The sequence below is a fragment of the Anser anser genome, assembly GCF_964211835.1.
Source record: "Anser anser genome assembly, chromosome: 23".
In the NCBI taxonomy this organism is placed as follows: Eukaryota; Metazoa; Chordata; class Aves; order Anseriformes; family Anatidae; genus Anser; species Anser anser.
In genome coordinates, this window is record NC_139744.1 from 913,503 (window position 1) to 932,945 (window position 19,443).

The 19,443-nt window shown below is 69.5% G+C and overlaps 1 protein-coding gene across 4 annotated transcripts in view; it reads left to right on the forward strand.

Moving 5' to 3' along the window:
• The window catches only part of ARHGAP23 (Rho GTPase activating protein 23), a 36,858-nt gene that overhangs the window by 4,510 nt on the left and 12,905 nt on the right, over nucleotides 1-19,443 (forward strand). For 2 of the 4 annotated variants that reach the window (XR_014574857.1, XM_083809092.1), the window contains exons 1-4: nucleotides 930-1,138; nucleotides 14,972-15,151; nucleotides 18,354-18,378; nucleotides 19,303-19,395. Coding sequence is in view for 3 of the 4 variants with exons in the window: in XM_083809092.1 (XP_083665218.1) it covers nucleotides 1,094-1,138; nucleotides 14,972-15,151; nucleotides 18,354-18,378; nucleotides 19,303-19,395 (343 nt within the window). In the remaining variant the exon portion in view is untranslated. Of the gene's footprint in view, nucleotides 1-929; nucleotides 1,139-10,639; nucleotides 11,067-14,971; nucleotides 15,152-18,353; nucleotides 18,379-19,302; nucleotides 19,396-19,443 lie in introns of those variants that run through there. The other 2 variants (XM_083809093.1, XM_083809094.1) reach the window with 2 other exon arrangements.

Here is a 19,443-nt window from a genome sequence, read left to right on the forward strand (position 1 = left end):
CCCAGCGTCCGTGCGTCCCCGCGGGCTGTGGCCGTCATTCCTCCCCGGCTTCCTGCGCCTCCTCCCGCTTTCCCGTCACGTGTGGCTCCGTTTCCCCTCTGCCGTCGCCCCGCAGCACCCCAGGGCGAGGGTGCAGGAGCTGGCAAAGCTGCTTGGCTTCCCCCCTCTGCGGGGAGGGTAACTGCTAAATTTCCCCCACGAGGCTGTTCAAATGCCTTCCCACGTCCCTGGGGGGGAGGCCGGTTTGGGGAGGCGGCCGGGCCAGACCCGGGTCCCTCCTGCGTGCCTTGGCCGAGCCCGTGGTGGTCTTGAAGCCTCTGCGGAGCCGTGGGCACCCCGAGGCTGAGGCGTGGGGTGGATGTGCTCGGTGGCTGCTTTGGGACGGCTTCAGGATGCTCTGCTCTGGTCCAAATGGTCGGAGCCGTGCCAGGCCCTGTCCGGCTGTCCCCTGTCCCTCTGTCTGCTGGGCGAAGCTCTGTCCATCTGTCCCGCTGTTTCCCGTCCTGGCCGTTTCCTTTCCCCGTGGTCCGTGTCAGCCTTTGGCCCTCCGTCAGCCCCAGCCCGGTGTTTCCGTCCCCGTGCCGGCCCGTGCCAGTCCCTGGCGGTCCCGTCCCCTCTGTCCTGGTGCTTCCTGTCCGTCTGTCCCTCCGCATCGCCCGGCCTCGGCCTCTCCCTGCCGCTGCCGTGCGGCTGTCCCTGTCCCGCTGTCCCGCCACCCCCTGCCCGTTCCCGCTGCACCGCCCTGCCCCGGGTCCCCGTCCTCGCGTCCCGGGTGTCCCCGGTCCCTCTGTCCCGGGTGTCCCCGGTCCCGCTCCCTGGGTGGTCCCTGCCCACCCCAGCCCCCCGCGGGTCCCCATCTGTGCCCGTCGCGGTCCCGGTGCTGCATCCCGTGCCGAGCCGCGCCGCGCCCCGCCCGCTCCCGCTGGCGCCCGGAGGAGGCGGAGCCGGGGCCGGGGCCGGGGCCGCGGCCGGCCCAGCCCGAGCCGAGCCGTGCGGAGCCGAGCGGGACCGCGCGGTGCCGGGCCGTACCGAGCCGGACCGGGACTCGCTGGGCCGCGCCGGGCCGAGCCGTGCCGGGCCGAGCCGCGCCCCGATGAATGGCATCGCCTTCTGCCTGGTCGGGATCCCGCCGCCCGCGGTGAGCGGCTCGGGGCGGGGGCGCCGGGAGGGACCGGGGGGCACCGGGAACGGGGCCGGGGCCGGGTGCTGGCGATGCCCGGGCGCCTCGGGGACGGGACCGGGACCGCGACCGCGACCGGGAGCGGGGCAGAGCCCGGGGCTGGGCTGCGGGGCTCGTCCCCGGTGCCCGGCGAGGGCGGCGGCGTGGCGGGGCCGCGGCGCCTGGCTCCGGCTTCCCCCTCGGGAGCCGCCGGCCGGGGGGGGTTCGGTCCCCAAACGTCCCTGCGGCCGGGCCCCATCCTGCCCCTGGCTCGGGGCTGAGCCCAGCGGGGCGATGCCGCTGGCGTGGCGCCGGCACCGGCATCCCGGCGGGCGGAGGGCAGGCCGGCCCGGCCGCGGGCAAAGCCTCGTCTCCTGCCCCCGGCACCGGGGCCCGGGGTCTGCAGCGTGCCCTGCACCGCCCTGGGCACCGCTGGGAGCGGGGGCACGGGAGCAGGCCCCTTGCTGCGGCGAACGGCCGGGGAAGCGCGCAGCTGGCGAGGGACGTGCCGGGCTTTGTGCCGCAGCCGGGATGGGGATGGGGACCCCACCGTGGGGCCGGGGGGCCGGGGCCGGTGGTGGGCGCGTGCCGGGTTAGCGCCCGGGCTGGTATGTAGGCCACGGTGGCAGACTGGCACAACGCCTGCTGCTCCGAGCAGAGGTTGCACGTCCTCGCCCCAGAGCTGAATTCGGCCTGTGTTCCTCGGTTCCTGGTTATTTGAACTCGGCTTCCCCGTCCCCGCGGTGGGGCTAATAACCGGCCTCAAAGGATTAATTGGTGTGCGAAATGGTTCAGATATGAGGAGTGCTGCTCGTCGCAGCGCCGAGCATTAATCATGGTTTCCCCTCGGATTCCTCCGTGCTTACTCCGTATTGCTGTGTGTTGGGGTTGAGATTTTTGGGGGGGGGTTCTCGAAATCTGGTCTTGTCTTCTGCTGCGTTTTGGGGTGAAATGTGCCCTTCTGAGGGGCAGGACCAGGAGCATGGGGGCTTTGCTCTCTGCCTGGTTCTGCCACCCCCTTGCTGGGTGACTTGGGGAGCTTGGTGACATGGGGCGAGCAATTTAACTGCCGCTGCCTCCCTTGGCATGGCTGGAAGGATGGGGACGTGGGACCTGGCTCTGTGCAGATGGCACTTTGCCATCCTGGTGAGGGGCAGAGGCCACACACAGCCCCTGCTCACTGCTGGGGCTGAACCCTTCTGCGTTGGGCCCCACGGAGCTGCTCCCTATTTACAGGAGCTGCTCATTTCTTAATGCTTTTTTTTTTTTCTTTCTTTTTTTTTTTTCTGAACCCTGAACTTGAAAGACAGGAAAAGCTTGTGTTCAGGCCTCCTGCCGCAATCCTGGCTTGCAAGTGTGAAACCTGGCACCGGCGCAGGGTCGGGGCGTGCGGCGTGGCGAGGTGCTGGGGGCCGGTTGGCGGCGCGGGGATTTTGGCACCGCGGGTCCCTGGTTGTGCGGAGGGCTCCTGGGCTCGCCGCGGCTGTAGTGTTTAACCTTGAGCACGCATCACGCGCTGTGAGCTCTGGCACCCGTCTCTTGCGCTGCAGGGTGACGCCTGGGTGACTTTTAGTGTCCTAAAACCCCCCAAAGGTCTTGCAGCGCCATCCACGTTGTTTGTGGCGTCAAATGCAAAGGAAATGCTGAAGGATCTTCTTAGCAGCAGGCAGGGCTGGGGGACACCTCTGCGCCCGTGGTCTCCGGCGGGGGGAGATCTGGTGACAAGCTGGGGTTTGGCTCATGCTCCCCGCTTTGGGCGTGGGTTCCCGGCCAGGGTGCGGGCACAGCCCAGGGTTGTGGCTGCTGCCAGAGGTGGGGGAGGGCGCGGAGCAGCTCGCCGGAGCGTGGCGGGCAGGGCAGGGGGCGAGCAGCTCGCCGAGAGCGCCTGGAGCAGGAGCTGGGGCTGGGGCCTCGCCCCTGCGGCTCACACGGAGCTGCTGGTGGGCAAGCCGGAGGAGAGTGTGGGGAGGGGATCGTCATGGGACGTGCCAGGCCTCTGGGATGCTCTTTTATTCTCATTAAAGGAAAAAAAAAAGATTAGGTTTCAAGTCGGTGCTGTCCCATTAATAAACCAAGTTTGTCTTTAGCAGGCAGCAAGACCTGATTTAAAAAGGAATGGAGATAGATGACCTATTTTAAGCACTCAAGTTGGAAAATATCGACCTGGCTGCCTGCAGGCTGCGAGCAGCAGGGCCGGCTGTGCGAGCTGCGCCGTGCTGTGCTGTGCCGAAAACCTGTCTGGGGTGTCCAGGGGCCAGGCTGGCTCAGGATGCCCCGGGTTGCAAACCGTGGTGGCTGCTTCAAACCTGCCGCGGTACTGCTGGCCCCGGCCCAGCCGCCTCCTCGCTGGCTCACAGCACCCAAAGCGCTGACTCCTTTTCCACGGCTGGTTATCCCCAGGATTTCATTAAGTCTCCCTAATTGCCTTTCCGGGCAGCACGGCAGCCAGCACACCTCTGCCGAGGCGCGGCGCGGGTTTGTGTCGCAAGAGCCGCGGTGCTGTGCTGCGCCCGCTCGGTGCCGCGGCCTCGGAGGGAGCCAGGAGCACCGGGGGGGCGCAGGGGGTGCTCCCCACTGCTGCCTTTGGGCTCAGCCCCTGGTGCAGCAGGGCTTTTTGGTGCTGTGCCATCCCTGAGGATGCCAGCCCTGGTACAGTTTGGCTTCCTGGGGCTGCAGCTGGATGAGGGTTCGGTGCTGCTCACCAGCCCCGCGCGGGGCAGCTGCGCCCTCTCCACTCCTGAGCGTCCTGCACGGGCGGGCGCCTCGGGGAGCGATGGCTCAGCACGGCTGGAAGGGCTGAGCAAGGGGAAAATCTGAGCTGGGAGCTGGAGAGCAACTCTGGTGGCCAGGCTCTCTCCAGGGAAAGGGGTGGAAACCCGGCTTGTGAGTCATCTGAAAGTGGCCAAAATGAAGCGCTGCTGACCGCAGGGAGCGATCCTGCTGTCACCCTGCGCTGGGACCCGGCCGGCGCCTGGACACCCGGTGTGGCAGGAGGGAGCGGGGGCGGTGAGCTGCGCCGAGGTCCTGCACTGATCCTGCCGGAGCAGCCCCACGGTGCTGGGGTCCCCGGGCAGGTGACGAGGTGGCTCCCGGTGCTGCTGCAGGTTCCCAGCCAGCCGGGTGGCCCTTGGGCTTGGCAGCTCCTCCCTGCCCCGCCACCGGCCCGCGGCGAGGGAGGGGAAGCTCTGCCTTAAAATAACCACCATGGGAGACACCCCTGGGGCAGTGCCGCAGAGCTGGTGCGGGGCACCCCGGGGCGCAGGTGTGGGGTGCTCGCAGCGGCCGTGCCCATTGCCCCGGCGGCAACAGAGGGGCCCTTGATGGGGCTGAGCGCGTGGGGCAGCTCCCGGGGGCGGGTGGGAAGGGGCCTGGTGGCTCTGGGGACAATCGCGCTATTGTGGCACATAGTGGGCCATTTTTCTCCTGTGCGAGGCCGAGGCGGGTTGGGGGGGGGGGGGGCGGGCAGTGGCTGTGGTGCCAGCGCTTTCGGGGTGAAGCGTGGTCCCCGCTGGGGCTGGCGGTGACTGGTGTGGTCCCAGCGGGGCACCGATGTCCCCAGAAGGGGTGGGTGGCAGCTGCGGGGCGAGCTTCGCGGGCAGGAGGGGAGGTCCAGGAGGGGAGGTGGGATGGGGGGTGTGCTCTGCGGGCTGCAGGACAGCGTTGGCTGCTCGGAACCTCAGGAAAATGCCGTCAGCACCCGGTGCCACGGCCGGCCCGAGCTGTGACCCCAGAGCCGTGTCCCCCCTGCTGCCTCTTGTCCTCCCCGCGGCTGTTGGGAGGCTCCAGTCGCTGCCTGGCTTTAGCAGCTGGCACGAGGTGCGGGAGCTGGCGCTTCCCCTGCGCATCTCCCTCGGTTTTTTTGCTTCCAGGAGCCTCCGGAGCAGCCCGGGTGCTGCCCGGCCCCGTGCTCCCTCCCCAGCCTTAATGTTGGGCCTGGTCCCCGTGCAGCACCCAAGCACGGTGCCGCGGGGTCCCCTGTGGGTGCGAGGGGTGTAGGGACGTGGCCGTCCCCTCCCCGGGCCCCCGGCCCCGCGTGGGGCAGGGGCTGGAAGTCGCCGGCAGCTGCCCCTGACCTCGCTGGGTAGGATTTTCCGCCGCGGTGCCGTGGACAAACGGGAGCGGAGCGCAAGGTGCCTCTCAGAGCCACCGGAGGAAATGGCTCATTGTTAGCCCTGCTGAAAAAAAGACCCGAAAAATTACAATAATGAGGCCAGCTTCTATTTGAGGGTTTCCATGGGAAAAACAGGAAATGGAATCCTGTTACTTTTCTAGGGCTTGCTGCCGATAACGCCGTTTTTAGGACAGGGCAGAGAATGAGGAGGAGGAGCTGGGGACGGAGGCAGCCCCACCAGCGAGCCCTCTTCCCCCCCTTCCTTCCTCTCGGGCCTGAGCCCTCGTCCCCCTCCTCGCAGCCGCTTTCCCCTCCAGCACCATGAATTGAAGCCTTGCTGAGCGCGTTGCTGAGCCCCTGAGCATCCCCCGGCCTTGCAGGCCCACCCGTGCTGGGGCTGGAGGTGGTGCCCGGAGTCCCCGCAGAGCTCGGCGCGTGTGAGCTTGGCAGGGCTGAGCTCCGCGTCCTGCCCTGCGCTCGTGACGTGGTGCCGTGAGCGGAGGCAGCACGTGAGCCCGCAGGCTTCGCGCAGATGCTGGCGTCAGCACCCACGTCCTTGCCGCCAGCCCGGGGGGATCCTGCCCCCAGAAACCCAGCCGTGGTGGTGCAGTGGTGGGGACCCCCGTAGGGCCGGGCTCCCCCAGTGCCTGCTGAACCCCATGGCTGGAGAGCTGCAGCGGGCACCCGGGGCTGGGGACTTTGGGAAAAGGGAGAGGGCTCTCCAGCCACCTCCCCAAATTTCTCCTAATGCTGTGCCGCAGCCCCAGTGCCCCGGCCGGGCGAGCTGGAGCCCTGCGGCTTCGGGACACAAAGGGCAAGAAAGCCCAGCAGGGCACGGGGGGGGCCGGCAGGGAGCTGAGCACGGTGGTGCTGTGGGCGGGAGGGAAGGGAGCCAAGCGGCACCCGGCGCGGGCTGGCGGCGGGGCTGCGAAGGAGCCGCTGTCAAGATAAAAGTTTGTGTTGGGAAGGAACCAGGCGATTTCCTTCCCCGCGTTAACACCCAGGCTGGAGAGGGAGGAATGGCAGACGTCCCGGTCGCCGCTTCTCGAGCGGCTTCGCGGCACCGTTTGTCTTTGGCGCTTGGCATCCCCTGGGCAGCACCACCCCTGCCCGGCTGCTTCGGTGGGGAAATGCGGGTGGTGGGGTCCCGGTGTCGGGAGGGGGGGAGCCCTGGGGGGGCTGCAGCCGCCCATGCTGACAGGTCTCTGACCCCCAGCAGAGCCTGGCCCTGTCCTTGGTGTCGTGCCGGCGCCCCGGGCGGTGCCGTGGTTCGAGCCGTGCCCTTGGCAGCGCCGGGCGCCTCGGGCAAGGGTTGGGTGCCCGCAGCCCAGCACCTCCCGCGGCCCCGTCTGCGCCATCCCCAGCGTGAGCTGGGCCAAGGGCTGGGAGCCCCAAATCTGTGCTTGAGGGGCTCCTGGCGGCTGCCCCTGGTTCCCCTGTGAGAGCTGGTCGGTGCGCCTCAGCGTGGCGATGCTCGGTCCCTAGGGGGGTGTTTGGGTGCCGCTGCCAGCCGAGCGTCTGTGAAGGCAGCAGGAAAAGGGGGGGCTGTCTAAGGAGCAACTGCTTGGATGGTCAGAGCAAACCCACGCATGACCCTGCCCGTCCCCGGCGCTCCTGTCCTGCCCAGGACCACCGCGGTGCGTCCCCGCTGGGGGTGTCGCCGTCACCCCGGTGGTTCTGGCTCCTGCTGCTGGGGGGCGTTGGGGAAGGGGCGTCCCAGGGGCGGGGGCACGCGCCGGCTGTGTGCAAACAAAGCAGCACGCCCCCAAATCCCCGCTGAGCTGCAAAGCTCCTCAGCCCCTGTTTGGGTTAAAGAGAATTAAAAAGCTTTCTCCTGCGGGGCGTTAATCTGGGAGGCTGGGGCACGGCCGCGCCGGTCGGCTGGCTGCTCCCAGGCGCTGTCACCTGGGGGGTCACACTGCCACCACCACCTGGCCCCCCCGGCCCTCTGCCAGCACATCCCTGGGCCAGGACCCGCCGCCATCCCCACTGGAGCAGCTCTGGGGTCCCCTTGCTGTCTCCCCACGTGCCGGCAGCACCATGGGGCTGGCCTGGGCTGAAGGTGCAGGGGTGGGACCTGGGTCCCCCTCCCTGGGCCCGGCTGCAGGTGGGAGCAGGGAAACACCGCCATGTAAGGGCTAAAAATCAGCTATTGCCTCAACACAGCTTTCTCTTCCCCGAAAATCCTATTAAAACCTCATTTTTCTGACCCTAATCTCAGCTCGCTGTTCAGGAGGGATTAGTGTTTGCCCTCTCCCCCCCGGCCCCGTGTGCTCCTGCGCTGTGCTGGCTCCGGGCTGGGGAAACCTCTGCTGGTGCCGGAGGAGGGGGCTTGAAGGGGTCCCGCGCACAGTGGTGGTGGTGGCAGGGCCGGCAGCTGGCCGTCCCCCTGGTCCCCCTGGTCCCTCTGTCCTCTGTTCTTGCCCGGGTGTGATGTTATCCTCGCAGCCTGCCAAGGGCTGGTGATGCTCCTGCTGGCAGGGACCCAGGGCCGCAGCTGGGATCGGGGGGGGGGTCAGCGTGGGGCTGCGGTGCCACCCCCAGCTGGGACACCTCAGGGACGTGAGCTGGGCTCCTCGGGGCTCCCGTGTGCCTCAGCTTCCCAGCAGCTCGCCCGTGCTCCCTGCTCGGCCCTGGAGGATGCGAGGCTGCAGGAGCGAGCGGAGGGCAGTGCGAGCAAACCCCGGGCGGCGCGGAGCAGCGGGCAGGGAGCGGTGCCGGCAGAGGGCCCTGCTGGCCGCTGGCAGCGTGGGTGCGCACGCGTGGGCGCTCGCCCGTTGCCTGCCCCGGCGTGCCGGCGGCGGCGGTGCATGCCGGGAGCGCGCCGCGTTCCCCCTTGCTCCCGTTTGGCTGTCTATTTAGGACACTCCTGTGCAAAACACAAGTATTTTGGAAGGCGTCCAGGCGCGCTCGCATTCCTCGGGGTGGAATCTGCCCCCGCGAACGCCGCCTGACCTTTCCCAGTTTGGGCTGCGGGAACAATACTGGGGGGGCCCGACCTCCGCTCAGCCCGCTGCGCCCAGCGCGCCCCAGGGCGAGCGGCCCCCCCCCGGCTCCCCAGCGGCACAGTGCGGGGTCAGCGCCCGCCTGCGTGCTCGGTGCTGCCAGGGAAGGCGTGAGCAGAGGTGGCAGGATCAGATCCCCTCTCCGTGCTGTCCCCGGGGCAGCCGGCACAGCTCCAGGTGCCGATGTGCATGGGGGAGGGAGCGGCCCCCGCTTTGGCCTCGTTGCTTTCCAAGGTGCAGACACCGGGAGCGCGCAGAGGCTGTAGAATGCCCCTGTCCTGCGTTGGTGCTGAGCATCAAGGGCTGCGTGGCCGAACAGGGCCATGCATGGGTGCCAGGGAGCGGTGCTGGGTGAGGGGCTCAGCCTGCGCTCCCCAGCGGGCCCCCAGCGTGCGGGGGTCGCACAGCGCCGTGGCTGCCCAGGGACCGGGCAGCTCCGGCTGGGGCCAGCCCCCAGCCCCAAGCTCCAATTTTTCCCCCTTTTTGCGTGGTTTCAGCAGGCGGCTGGGAAGCAAAGCGCCTCCCCCCCCCGGCCGCTGCTTGGCACCGACAGCTGCGTCAGCCCCGGCTCGCTCCGCCGGCTCGGCGGCTCTGCCTGTCGGGGCAGGCCAGGCAGATCGGCAGGCTGCCTGTCCCCGGGCTGCAGGCGGGGGCCGGGGCAGCCCCCCGGGGTGGCTCCCATGGGACACCCCTGGCACACGCGCCGGGTGACGTGGGGGTGGCCGCGGGGGAGTGCCCAGGGGCCAGGGGAGGAAAGGCAGTGATGGATTCGTGTCCCACGTCTCCACGTCCCCTTCTCTCCCCAGGGCGCTGGCGCAGAGGCACCGGGATGGTGCCAGGGGGTGTGCTGGGGGCGTGCGGTCGGGTCTCTGGGGACACGGCTGCTGCTGGGCCCATCGAGCAGCCCCGGGAGGGGCTCGGGGCAGGCACCGGGACTGTTTTGGGACAAGGCTGTGGCGCTTTGGCCAGGGTCGGTGCTGGGGCCGTGCCGAATGCCGTGGTGCTGCTGGCGCGTGGGGGTTCACGTGGCGTTGTGCCCTGGGCACCGTCCCCTCACTGGTGTCCGGAACCAGCTGGGCCGGTGGCCATGGGAAGTGGCCACGTGGCATCGGTCCCACCGTGGTCGTGGTGCAGGGGGGCCGAGGAGAGGAGGGGGCCGTGGCCTGGGGCTGCAATCCCAGCAATGCCCGGCATTTCCCCGGCGCGGCCGCACGTGCCTCCCCCCGGCCTCCAGCGCGGCAGGAATGCGGCACGGGAGCCCTCGTGCGGGGCTGTCCCAGCTGGGGCCGCAGCGGCTGCCCCCCGAGACGTGCCCGGGGCCCCTGCAGGGATGCTGAGCTCCAGGTCCCTGTCCCTGGGTGCTCCCGCTCCTTCCTCCCGGTCCTTCCTCCTCCTCCTCTGCACCCCATGGACCAGCCTGGGCTCCCCTGGGTGCCGCCGTTGTCTTTGTTCTTCCCCCCTTTGGGTGCTGTGGTGTGGATGGCTCTGGGGGATGCGCAGCGGGGTGGGCTGGGGAAGGGGAATTCATCGTTCACCCACAGCTGTGGGAGCCCCCCCGGCGCACCCGGGGGTGTGCATGGTTTGCCATCCGTGCCTGGCTGTCCGGGGGCTCTGAGCTGGGGATTAAATCATGGGGGCTGGTGGCCTGTGGGGAACAGGGACCGGCTGCCCTGGTGCCGGGGCGCTGGGGGCAGCGGAGGAGCTGGGGGGCTCTGGTTGGGCTCCTGGTGGGGAACGTCCTTGGAGAACCCTCCCTTTGCCACCGCCACCGGGGGGCTGCACCAGTCCCTGGGGGCTGCGAGAGCAGAGCGTGGGGCTGGGACATGTCCCTGCTGCGGGGGCTCCGCTGGGTCCCGTGCTCAGAGAGGAGTTGGGGGGGGGCTTTGGGACCCCCGGCTTCTTCCCCTGGGCTCCCCATTGCAGAGCCCCTCGCAGGGGTGCGCCGGCCGCTGTCAGCCCCGTCCCGGCATCGCCCGGTGCCCCGCGGCAGGCGAGCGGAGGAAGGAAGGAAGGGGCTGGGAGGAGGGAGAGGAGGAAGCGGGGAGGGTCGGATGCTGCCCGGGGTGATGGAGGAAGAAGGGGGCGGTTAAAAAACAAAACGAAAAACAAAACTAAAAAAAAAAAAAAAGGAAAAAAGGGAAAGTGTGTGTGAAGCAAAACTTCAGGCCGGGAGGGGGGGGGGTGACGGGGCTGGGAACGCTGAGCGCCGCGAGCAGCTGGAGCCGGAGCCCTCCAGTGGGGTTGGGGCGTGCGGCCGCCCGCCTCCCCCCGCCTGTCCCCCCCCCGTCCTCCGCTGTGCACGGTGGGGGCCGTGCTGCTGGCGGGGGAGAGCCGCCAGCACGCCGTGAGAGCCGCCGTGATGCGGCCGGTCCCCGCCATCCCTCCGCCAGGGCCGGCGGTGAGGAGGGGAGCCGTGGCTCTGCCGGCCACCGGCTGCTCCCACGGCTGAGAGCCCGCTCTGCTTCGCCCCGCCGCCCACATCTCGTGCCCATCCCGCGGCCGCATGGTGGAAGAGAGCTCGGGAAGAGGGGAGCGGGGGTCCCGGCGGGCTCTGCGGGGCCCCCCGCCGGCCCCCAGCCCCGTGGCGGTGGTGGGCAAGGCACTGTGGAGCGTGGAGCGTGCCGGCAAGGGCTGGCGGTGCGAGCGCCCCGTCGGCGTGGACTGCAGCTCGCCCGAGCCCCGCTGCATCTGGCTGAGCAGCCTGCGCCGGCATGCCGCCGCCCCCGAGCCCCGCTGGCCCCCGGGACCCCGGCCCCGTTGCGCGCCCCCTCGCACCGCCAAGGGCCGCAGGGTGAGAACCGCGCGCGGGAGTCGCTGCTTGGCTGGGGGGGAAGGAGGTGGGGGGCTGCAGGATGCTGGTGGGGCTGGGCAGGGGTGGCCTGGGGCTGTGATCCCTCTGCTCTGTCCCCTGCTGGGGCTGGGGGCTCGGGGAGCCACGGCTGGGGGGCCGGGCTCGTGCCCCGCTGCGGGGGGGGGGGCTCCGAGGCTGGGCTGTGCGCGGGGGTTTTGCTCGCTGTGCCTGGGAGGGGGACGCATCCTGCCCACCCCGAGGGCTCTGGGGGACGTGGGGAGAACGCTCCTTTGTTCTGCAGGAGCTGAACACTGCCGGGGGCTACCTACCCACGGGGGACACGACGTGGCACAAGGACCCAGTGCCGGTGCCGGGGGCGAGGGAGCGGGGGGGGTACCGGGGCCGCCTGTCCCCGGGAGGTGCCGGCCGGCACCGCGTCAGGGCGGGCAGCGTGCCCGGTGCCCGGCTCCACGGCCGATTGTTGGGATGAGCCCCGGCGCGCGGCCCTGCCACAGCAGCGCTGGGGCGGCTTTGTGGGGTTTAGCGCTGGGGTTTAGCGCCGGGGCCGTGTCCGGCTGCTGGCGCGGGGCAGGGGAGGCTCAGCGGGGCTCAGGGGCGGCTTGTGCAAAGTTGAAGGCAGTGCCTGACGGGGGGGCAGAGCCCCCCTCCCTCTGCGGGGCTGGAGGTTTTGGGGAGCCGGGCTAATGAGCAGGACGCAGCTGCTCAGAGCGCACGAGAAACCTCGGGCTGCGGTTAAAATAAAGCCCAAAAGCAGGAGATCGCTGGCTCCCCGCGGGGAGAGGGGACGGGGCACCAGGGGCAAATGGCTGGGATGACAATTCGGGTGTCGGCCCCTCGCTGGGGCTTTGCTGTCCCCCAGGGGAGCTGCAGGAACCCGCGGGGCCGTGGGCTGCCTGGGGGATGTCCGAGCACACGGCTGGGGCTTTGCGGCCTGGAAAGCTCCGAGCTAGGGCGGGCAAAGAGGAAAACTGAGGCACGGTGAGCTGAGACTGGTGCGGGATAGTTCGCCGTGCCTGTCTCCTCACAGGGGTCTCTGTGGGGTCTCGTCTGGGTCTTTGCAGCGGGTGACTTCCCGCGCCAGGCTAGCTCAGGCCAGGGGGACGAAGCGGAGCTGGGGACTGAGGGGGAAGCCCCCCCTGACGGGGCCTGGGGGGCTGTAGAAGTCCTACAGGGGACTGGCGATCAGGGCGAAGGGAACACGGTGTGCTCCCGCCCGGCGTCCCCCTGTCCTTGGCAGCAGGGTCAGGGTGCTGGGTCCCTGCGCAGTCCCTCCTCCAGCACGAGGTCGGGACCTTGGGATGGAAGCAGCCGGGGGGGGGTTGTTTGCAATGCAAGGATCTCCCCCAGCTCCTCTGCAAGGTTGGGTTCAGGCTCGTGGGACCAGCTCCGGGTGATGGGCACTGGGCTGGGGTCACCTCTGGGCACCGGCCGCAGCACCTTCTCGCCTGGGGTCCTCAGCGCTTTCCGTGGTGGGTTTGCAGGGGGGGTCTGGGACCCAGTTGAGCATCCACAGCTGCGGGAAGAAACCCTTCTGTCCGCCCCGTGTCCCCTCCCGGTGCCAGCAGCTGGCAGCGAGCAGGATGCTAATGGGGCGGCTCAGCCTGTTGGGGAGGGGGAGAGGTGGGGGGGGGTCCCGGGGGCCTGCTGGGCAGCTGGTGCTGGTGCTAAGTGCTTGGTAATGGGCAACCCGGACCTGGGGACGTGTCCCTGTGTCACGGGCACACTGGAGCCATGGCCACGGCTCCGACATGCCCGTGACACAGGGACAGGTCCCCGTCCCCGCGGGTCGGTGCCGCCGCTGGTGTCTGCACTGCTCCTGCCCTCTCCGAGGCTTGTCGGTGCTGGTTAAAATCAGCGGGGCACATTCAGCTGTCAGCTTAAAAATAATCCAGCGAGCCGGCGGCCGACACAATGGAGGGCGCAGATGGGGACGGGCGTCGTGTCGCGGTGTGCGGGGCCTGGGGTCCCTGCGGGAGCCTGGGGTGCTGGTTCTGGTCATGTTTTGGGTCCCCACGGCGCAGGGAGGACTTGGGGTCCTGGGGGCGCATAGGGCTGGGGGCATTGCCGTGCTCCACTCCGGTGCTGGGGTTTTCTGGCTCCCCGGTGCCAGGGTTTGGAGCATCACAGCTCTCTACCTCCTGGGGTTTCTGCGGGGTCTGCAAGTGCTCAAAGCCGCCCTCATCTCCCTGCTGCTGCCAGAGGAGGCGAAGCCTCCGAGCTTCCCCGCGTCTCTCCATGCAAGTCGCTGCCCCCAAACAGAGCTGCCGGGGGGGGCGTGGGGGCCAGGAGAGGGGCTGTGCTGGGGAGATGCCACACGGGAGCCCTTGGCTGGGGCCTGCGGGGCTGCGGCCGTGCCCTCCCCTGCCCCTGGAGGGATGGGACCCCCCCGGCCCCCCAGCCTGGACGGGTGCCGCAGCCAGGAGTGCACGGGACACGGGGCACAGGGGGTGCAGGGAGCCCTGCTGAGCCGATCGGGCAGCAAAAGGGCCGGCTCAGCACAGGCGCAGACAAAGGCTTTTTGTGCCTCGTCCCTTTGTGCGTCCCTCTTCCCCTCCCCGCCTGGTTTTTGCCTCGTCTCTCCCTCATTCATCACCCTGCTGGCTACTGCTGCCCTCCCTCTGGGGGGGGAGATGTCGTCTGAATTTTAACACTCCTGGGGGAGAATCCGGTGGCTGCTCGGGCCTGGGCACCGCTGCGTGAGCGGAGCTGCCAGTGGGGACGGATCCGGCCCCGGGGGCTGGGTGACCGCAGCCGCAGCCGGGGGTCTGCTGGCGGAGCCCCCCGCTGCAGATGTGCGGTGCGGAGCCAGGCGTGCGGTGTGCAGCCAGGTGTGCAGCCAGGTGTGCAGCCAGGTGTGCAGCCAGGTGTGCAGCCATGTCCCCTCTGCAAACCTGGGGTTTCTGACCTCTTGGGCCCTCTTGGGCCCCGTCTGCTGCTCCTGGTGTGCGGGTGCCGCCGGCAGGTTTATCTGGCGGCAGCTCTTTCCCCAGCCTGCGGCGGGGTGGCAGGGGGTTATCTCGCAGGCACAGCCTGATCAAATATTCCCTGCTTCGTGCGCCTGGCTGGGCATGGAGGTGACAGGACGCGCCTGAGGGGGGGGACTCGAGGAAGGCCGCGTGGCCGCGCTCCGTGTCCCTGCGGTCCCTGTTTCGAGGCCGGGGGATTTGCATTGCAGGCGCTCGCATGGGGCAGGGGCAGCACGGGGCCGTTTTTCTGCCACGAAGGAGCCCCCGGACACAGCTTCGTAGCAGAAAGCCCTGCGGAGAGCACCTCCCGGCACCGTGCGTCGCCGCCTTGCTCCGGCAGCTGGGGCCCGTGCAGGAAGGCAGCGCGGCAGCGCTGGCCCCGAGCTGGGGTTGGCTCCAGGAAGCGTCCCCTGCCAGCGCCCCAGCCCTGCCAGCTCCCTGCCCTTCCTCGGCCGTGGCCCTTTGCCCGCCGCCTCCCGGGAGGCCTCTTTCCGGCTTGCCCCAGGGCGCTCCTGGTTGTCACCAGTAATCGGAAGGGGACCTTTTGTCCCCGCAGCTCCGGCTCCCCTGGCCATGCACCCCCCCGGCTGCCCCCCTTCTGCAGCTTCTCCTCCGTCTGCTCTGTCCTGGGTCCAGTCCAGACCCAAGGCACGGCTCGTTCCAGGTCCCCCCCCCCCTTTTTTTTCCCTTTCCACGTGCCTTCTTCCAAAACATCCCTCACAAGGAGGCTCTGGGGATGCCTTTGGGGTGGGCTCTGGGAGCTGTCGTTTGCTGCAGCAGGGCTGGAAGTCGGGAGGGATCTCCTGGGAGCCGGGGGGCTTTTCAGCAGACCCCGGGGCCGAGGGCCGTGGTGCTGAGCTGGGGCCGGCTGCCCGCACTCACCCTGCTGCATGTGACACCTCCCCCTTGTCCCCACAGCCGACGCCGGGCCGCAGAGATGGGGCGTCCCCGAACGACAACGCGCCCCCGGAGGGGCCCTTCCCCTGGGGGGGCCCGAAGACGGTGGTGCTGCGGAAGAGCACGCAGGGGGGGTTCGGCTTCACCCTCCGCCACTTCATCGTCTACCCCCCCGAGTCGGCGGTGCACTCCCCGGCCAAGGTAGGGCTGGGGCTGGGGGCGGGGGGACCCCGGTCTGGGGTCTGCTGGAGAGGGGGACCTGGGGGCTCAGAGGGGCTGGGGGACGGCCAGCTGGTGCAGGATGCTTGTCTGTTATCTGGGGGCATGGGGGGATTCGAGGAGCCATGGAGCGGGCCATCCATTGCCCGCCTTGTCTGGGTGCCCCCACCCATGGGTGGCCCTGAGATGGGGGAGCCGCGGAGCTGCTGGGAGCCGCATTCTGAGCAAGCAGCGAGTGGGCAGCGCCTCCAGGGACGTCCCGGAGCCTTTCTGGCTGGGGACACGGCCGTCTGTGGGAACGGAGACGGTGCCTCAGCACCAAGCAGCAGCCCCAAGGCTCAGACAGCCCTGGGAACAGCAGGGAAAGACGATGTTGAGCCCCTGGCATGACTGCTGGCTGCAGCACACATCCTGCCCCGGACCCCGCGGGCAGGGAGTGGGGACGTCGCAGCAGGACATGGCTCAAGCCAAAGGAAAGCGCACGTGGCCACCTGGGAGCCCAGGAGCTGGCTTTTCAGAGGGTGCTGGACCAACCCTGCGGAGATGCAGCCCTGCAGCAGAAACTGGGGCTCCTGCGGGCGCTGGGACCGGCAGAAGCGAGGTGAGGGCGACGTGCCGGTCCCCGGTGGGACGTGCCTGCAGCGCAGGGCTGGGCGGCAAGCTCAGGGTTTCACAACGTGCTGCCTGTCAGCTGGAGGCGTTGGGCTGGATCTGCCCTGGGAGCCAGGCAGCAGCTTCCCGGCTCCCCTGCAGCCCTGCTGCTGCGCCGCTGGGGCGAGCGACCCGAGGATTTCTCAACCCCTGCACCCTGCGAGCCGCCGGCTTTTGGGAAGCCCCCCGGGCTACGCCTGTCTTGCTCCTGCAAGCTCCCAGAGGAAGCTGCTCCTGTCTTGCAAGCCTGGATTTGGCCTGGTCCTTTGGTCCCCCCGTGCTCTGAGGGCAGGGGTGGGGACGTCCCCTCTCTGTCTGCGCCCAGGGGGTGAGCAGGAGGCGTCTGGCTGGGGAGCCCCCTCTGCTCAGGGCCACCTCCACAAAACCAGCCCAAATCCCTCCTGCTTCCTCTGCCTTGCTGGCTGAGCCCGCCCTCTCCCTCCTGGATTTTGGGGCTGGGCACTGGGCAGCCCCCTGCCTTCAGGGGGCTTTGCTCATCCCCACCCACCAGCAGCACGTTGTTCCTCTGGGACGGATGCGAGGGGACCCCAAGCACCCACCCGGCAGCTTCCTGCGTGAGCCGTGCCCTCGGCACGTGAAGGTGACCGGCCAGCTCTCCTGCCACGGCAGCTCCGAGTCTCCTGGGGTGTGACGTCCCCCCCTCAGCCTCGTGCACACAAAGGGGACGCGTCCGGCAGCCGCACGGCCCAGTGCTCGCTGCCCTCTGCCAGCAGACAGGGAAATGCTGTGGGAAGTGAATCACGGGGTGGGGAGAACCAAGTCGCCCGTGGTCCTGCTGCCAAAGCCGGGTCCCGGTGTCCCCAAGTGGCAGCACTTTTCCCCGGCTCCCGCTTCTGCTCCCCTCAGCCCTTCATGCCTGCCCTTCCCTGCCCGTGCCAGGAGCGTGGACCTGAGCCGCCTGCGGCACTGCGGCGCTGCCAAGGGATGTCGTGGGCACGGCCCAACCCCGCTGCGAGCCCGCGGCGCTGCTGCCCCTCCTTGGACCTGCACGACTCGAGGGCACCCTCCAGGAGCTAAGGGCAGATTCTGCCCCGCAGTGCTGGGCGCAGGACGGAGCGCGTGGTGCTGCCCGGCGTGGCATCGGCACGGCAGGGCCGGGAAGGGACCGGCAGAGACCCGCAAGGGACGGATGCTTTTGGGAAGGAGCTGGGAATCGCTCCCGGCACCCGGTCTGAGCCAAACCCGGCACTTCCGAGCTGGCAGCGCAGGGCGCGGCGCGGCTGGCTCGGCACCCATGGGTGCCGGCGGGCGGCCAGGTCTGGGGGCTGAGTTTCGGTGGCGCTGACTCAGCAGGGAGGGGGGTGGCAGCTCCGCATTCCTAGCACTCCAGCACCGCCGCGTCCACGTCAGCGCCTTTCCGGGGAGCGGGGCTGCCTGGGGGCCGGGCTGGGCGCTGGGGCGAGTTTGTGCCTCCTGGGTCCCCCGAAGGTCCCTCGGCAGCCCCGTGGTTTGGTATCGGCACCGTGGCAGCTGCTCGGTGCACAGGCAGCGGTGCGATGGTGTCCCACGTGCCGGGTGTGTGCAGGGGCTGCGGGACATGGCTTTTCCTTCCCTTTGTGCAATGGGGAGGTCCCCGAGCCCCCTCCTCCTCACCAGGAGCATCCCCTCCTCACATTGCGGGGGAGACTTGGCCCTTCCCAGTGCCCCAGAGGGCCGTGCCCATCCTGGGCACACCGGGGCTGTGCCCCACTGCCCTGCAAAGGAGCTGGTGCTGGCAAAGCCTCTTGCCTGGAGACGAGGCAGTGCTTCGCTCTGGCGATGGCAGGATCAGGTGCTTGCAGGGTGAGAAACCCCCTTCCAGGCACCTGGCTCCATCCTCAGGACCTGCTTGTGGGGCTGAGCAGCCCAGGGGGCAGCCGGCTCCACAGCGGGGCTGGGGGCTTGGTGGGATGGGGGCCTGCACCCTGTGCCCTGCCCAGGCTGAGCACCTTGGCTCCCCTGTGGCTGGGAGGGGAGGGCCGGGACCCCCCCGGTACCCCTCCTGCAATGCAGCAGAGCATGGCCCAGGCTGCCTGTGGCAGAGCTGTCCCTGCCGGGGGGCTGTGCCCCAGGGGCACTGCAGTGGTGTGGTGTGGGTGCCTGTGCACCCCTCTGGCCTTCCACCCCGGGGGCTCATGCTCTCCCCGGGGAGGCTCAGGGGCCCCAGAGAAGGACAAGTCCCACTGCCCATGCAGGCACAGCAAATTCACACTCCCTGCCCCAAAACCGGCCCCTTCCCCAGCAGCTTGGTGCCCCAGGGCCAGATCCTGCTCTCGGCTGCCACCGGGCTGCGCTGACGGCCCTGCGGGATCCGGTGTCAGGAGTTAATTTTACCCTGGCTACGCAGCCTGGGGCGGCAGAGGGCAGAGGGACGGACGGACGTGCGGGTCCGCGAGGGGCTTTGTGGGGTGCCGCCGAGCTGTTCTGGCTGGGGGAATCCAACCCCACCTCCCCATCCTGTCCCCTCCCGGTCCCCCTGTGGTGTCCGTCCTGGCCCAGCCACCAAATGAGTGTTTTTCTCTTCTCTTGGCAGGAGGAGGAGAATGGGAACCGAGCAGGTGAGCGCCGCCACTGCGCGGGGGCTGTGGGTGTCAGAGGGCTCGTGGGGGTCGGAGTCGGGGCTTTGGCCGGGTCGTGGTCAGCCGTCTCCGCTGGTCGGTGGCCACGGTGCTGGTGGCACAGCCCCAAATGGAGGCAGGCAGAGAAGCAGCACAGTGGCAGCTTGGGGACACGCGGAGAGGCAGGTGGGCGCAGTGCCCCCCTGGGGGGTTCGCTGTGCCGCAGGGGCTGTCCCAAATCCAGGGAGCTGGGCATGGGTCAGCACCCGCACCCGGGGCGCACGGCTGGGCTGAGTTCGGGTGTCTGGGGACAGGGACGTGGCCTCTCTCCCCTGGGGGCTGACGGTGATGGGAGAGAATGTGAAGGCGTCAGAACGCATCGACGCGCTGGCGGGCTGACGAGGCACCGCGGGGCCGGGCGGGCTGGGGTGCTGAGACCCAGCGCTGGGTGCCCATGGGGACCGGGGGGACACCGGCCTCGCTGTGGGGGAGGGGGGGGTCCCCAGGGAATTCAGCATCCCGCATCAGCACCGTGTCCCCACCGCCCTTCCCCTGCCTGCCAGCACCAGCCCGAGCCACCTGCCCACCACCTGCCCGCCGAGCGCTCGCAGCGGGGGACGTCCCCTGCCGTAGCAAAGCACCGCAGCCGCTGTAGTGCCAAGGAGGAGTTGTGGCTGCTTTGGGGGCAAGGGGAGCTCAGGGGACCCGCAGAGGGGTCTCCCCCACGCAGGACCTGTGTTTCGCAGGTTTCGCGGGCTCAGCGGGGCAGAGGAGGGACGGCAACGGGCCAAGCGTGCAAAAGCCTGGCAGGGCCGGGGGCGTGCGCAGGTGTGCACGTGTGTGCGGGGTGCCTGCCTTGCTCCTCGCGGGGGGCTGGACCTGGCCGTGCCGATGGCTCCCTGACCTTCTGTCCCCTGGGAGCAGGTCCCCCCCGGAGCCGCCTGGAGCCCATGGACACCATCTTCGTGAAGAACGTGCGGGAGGACGGGCCGGCGCACCAGGCCGGGCTGCGCACCGGTGAGCGGGGGCACGCCACGGGTGCCGCTGGGTGGCAGAGCCAGGGAG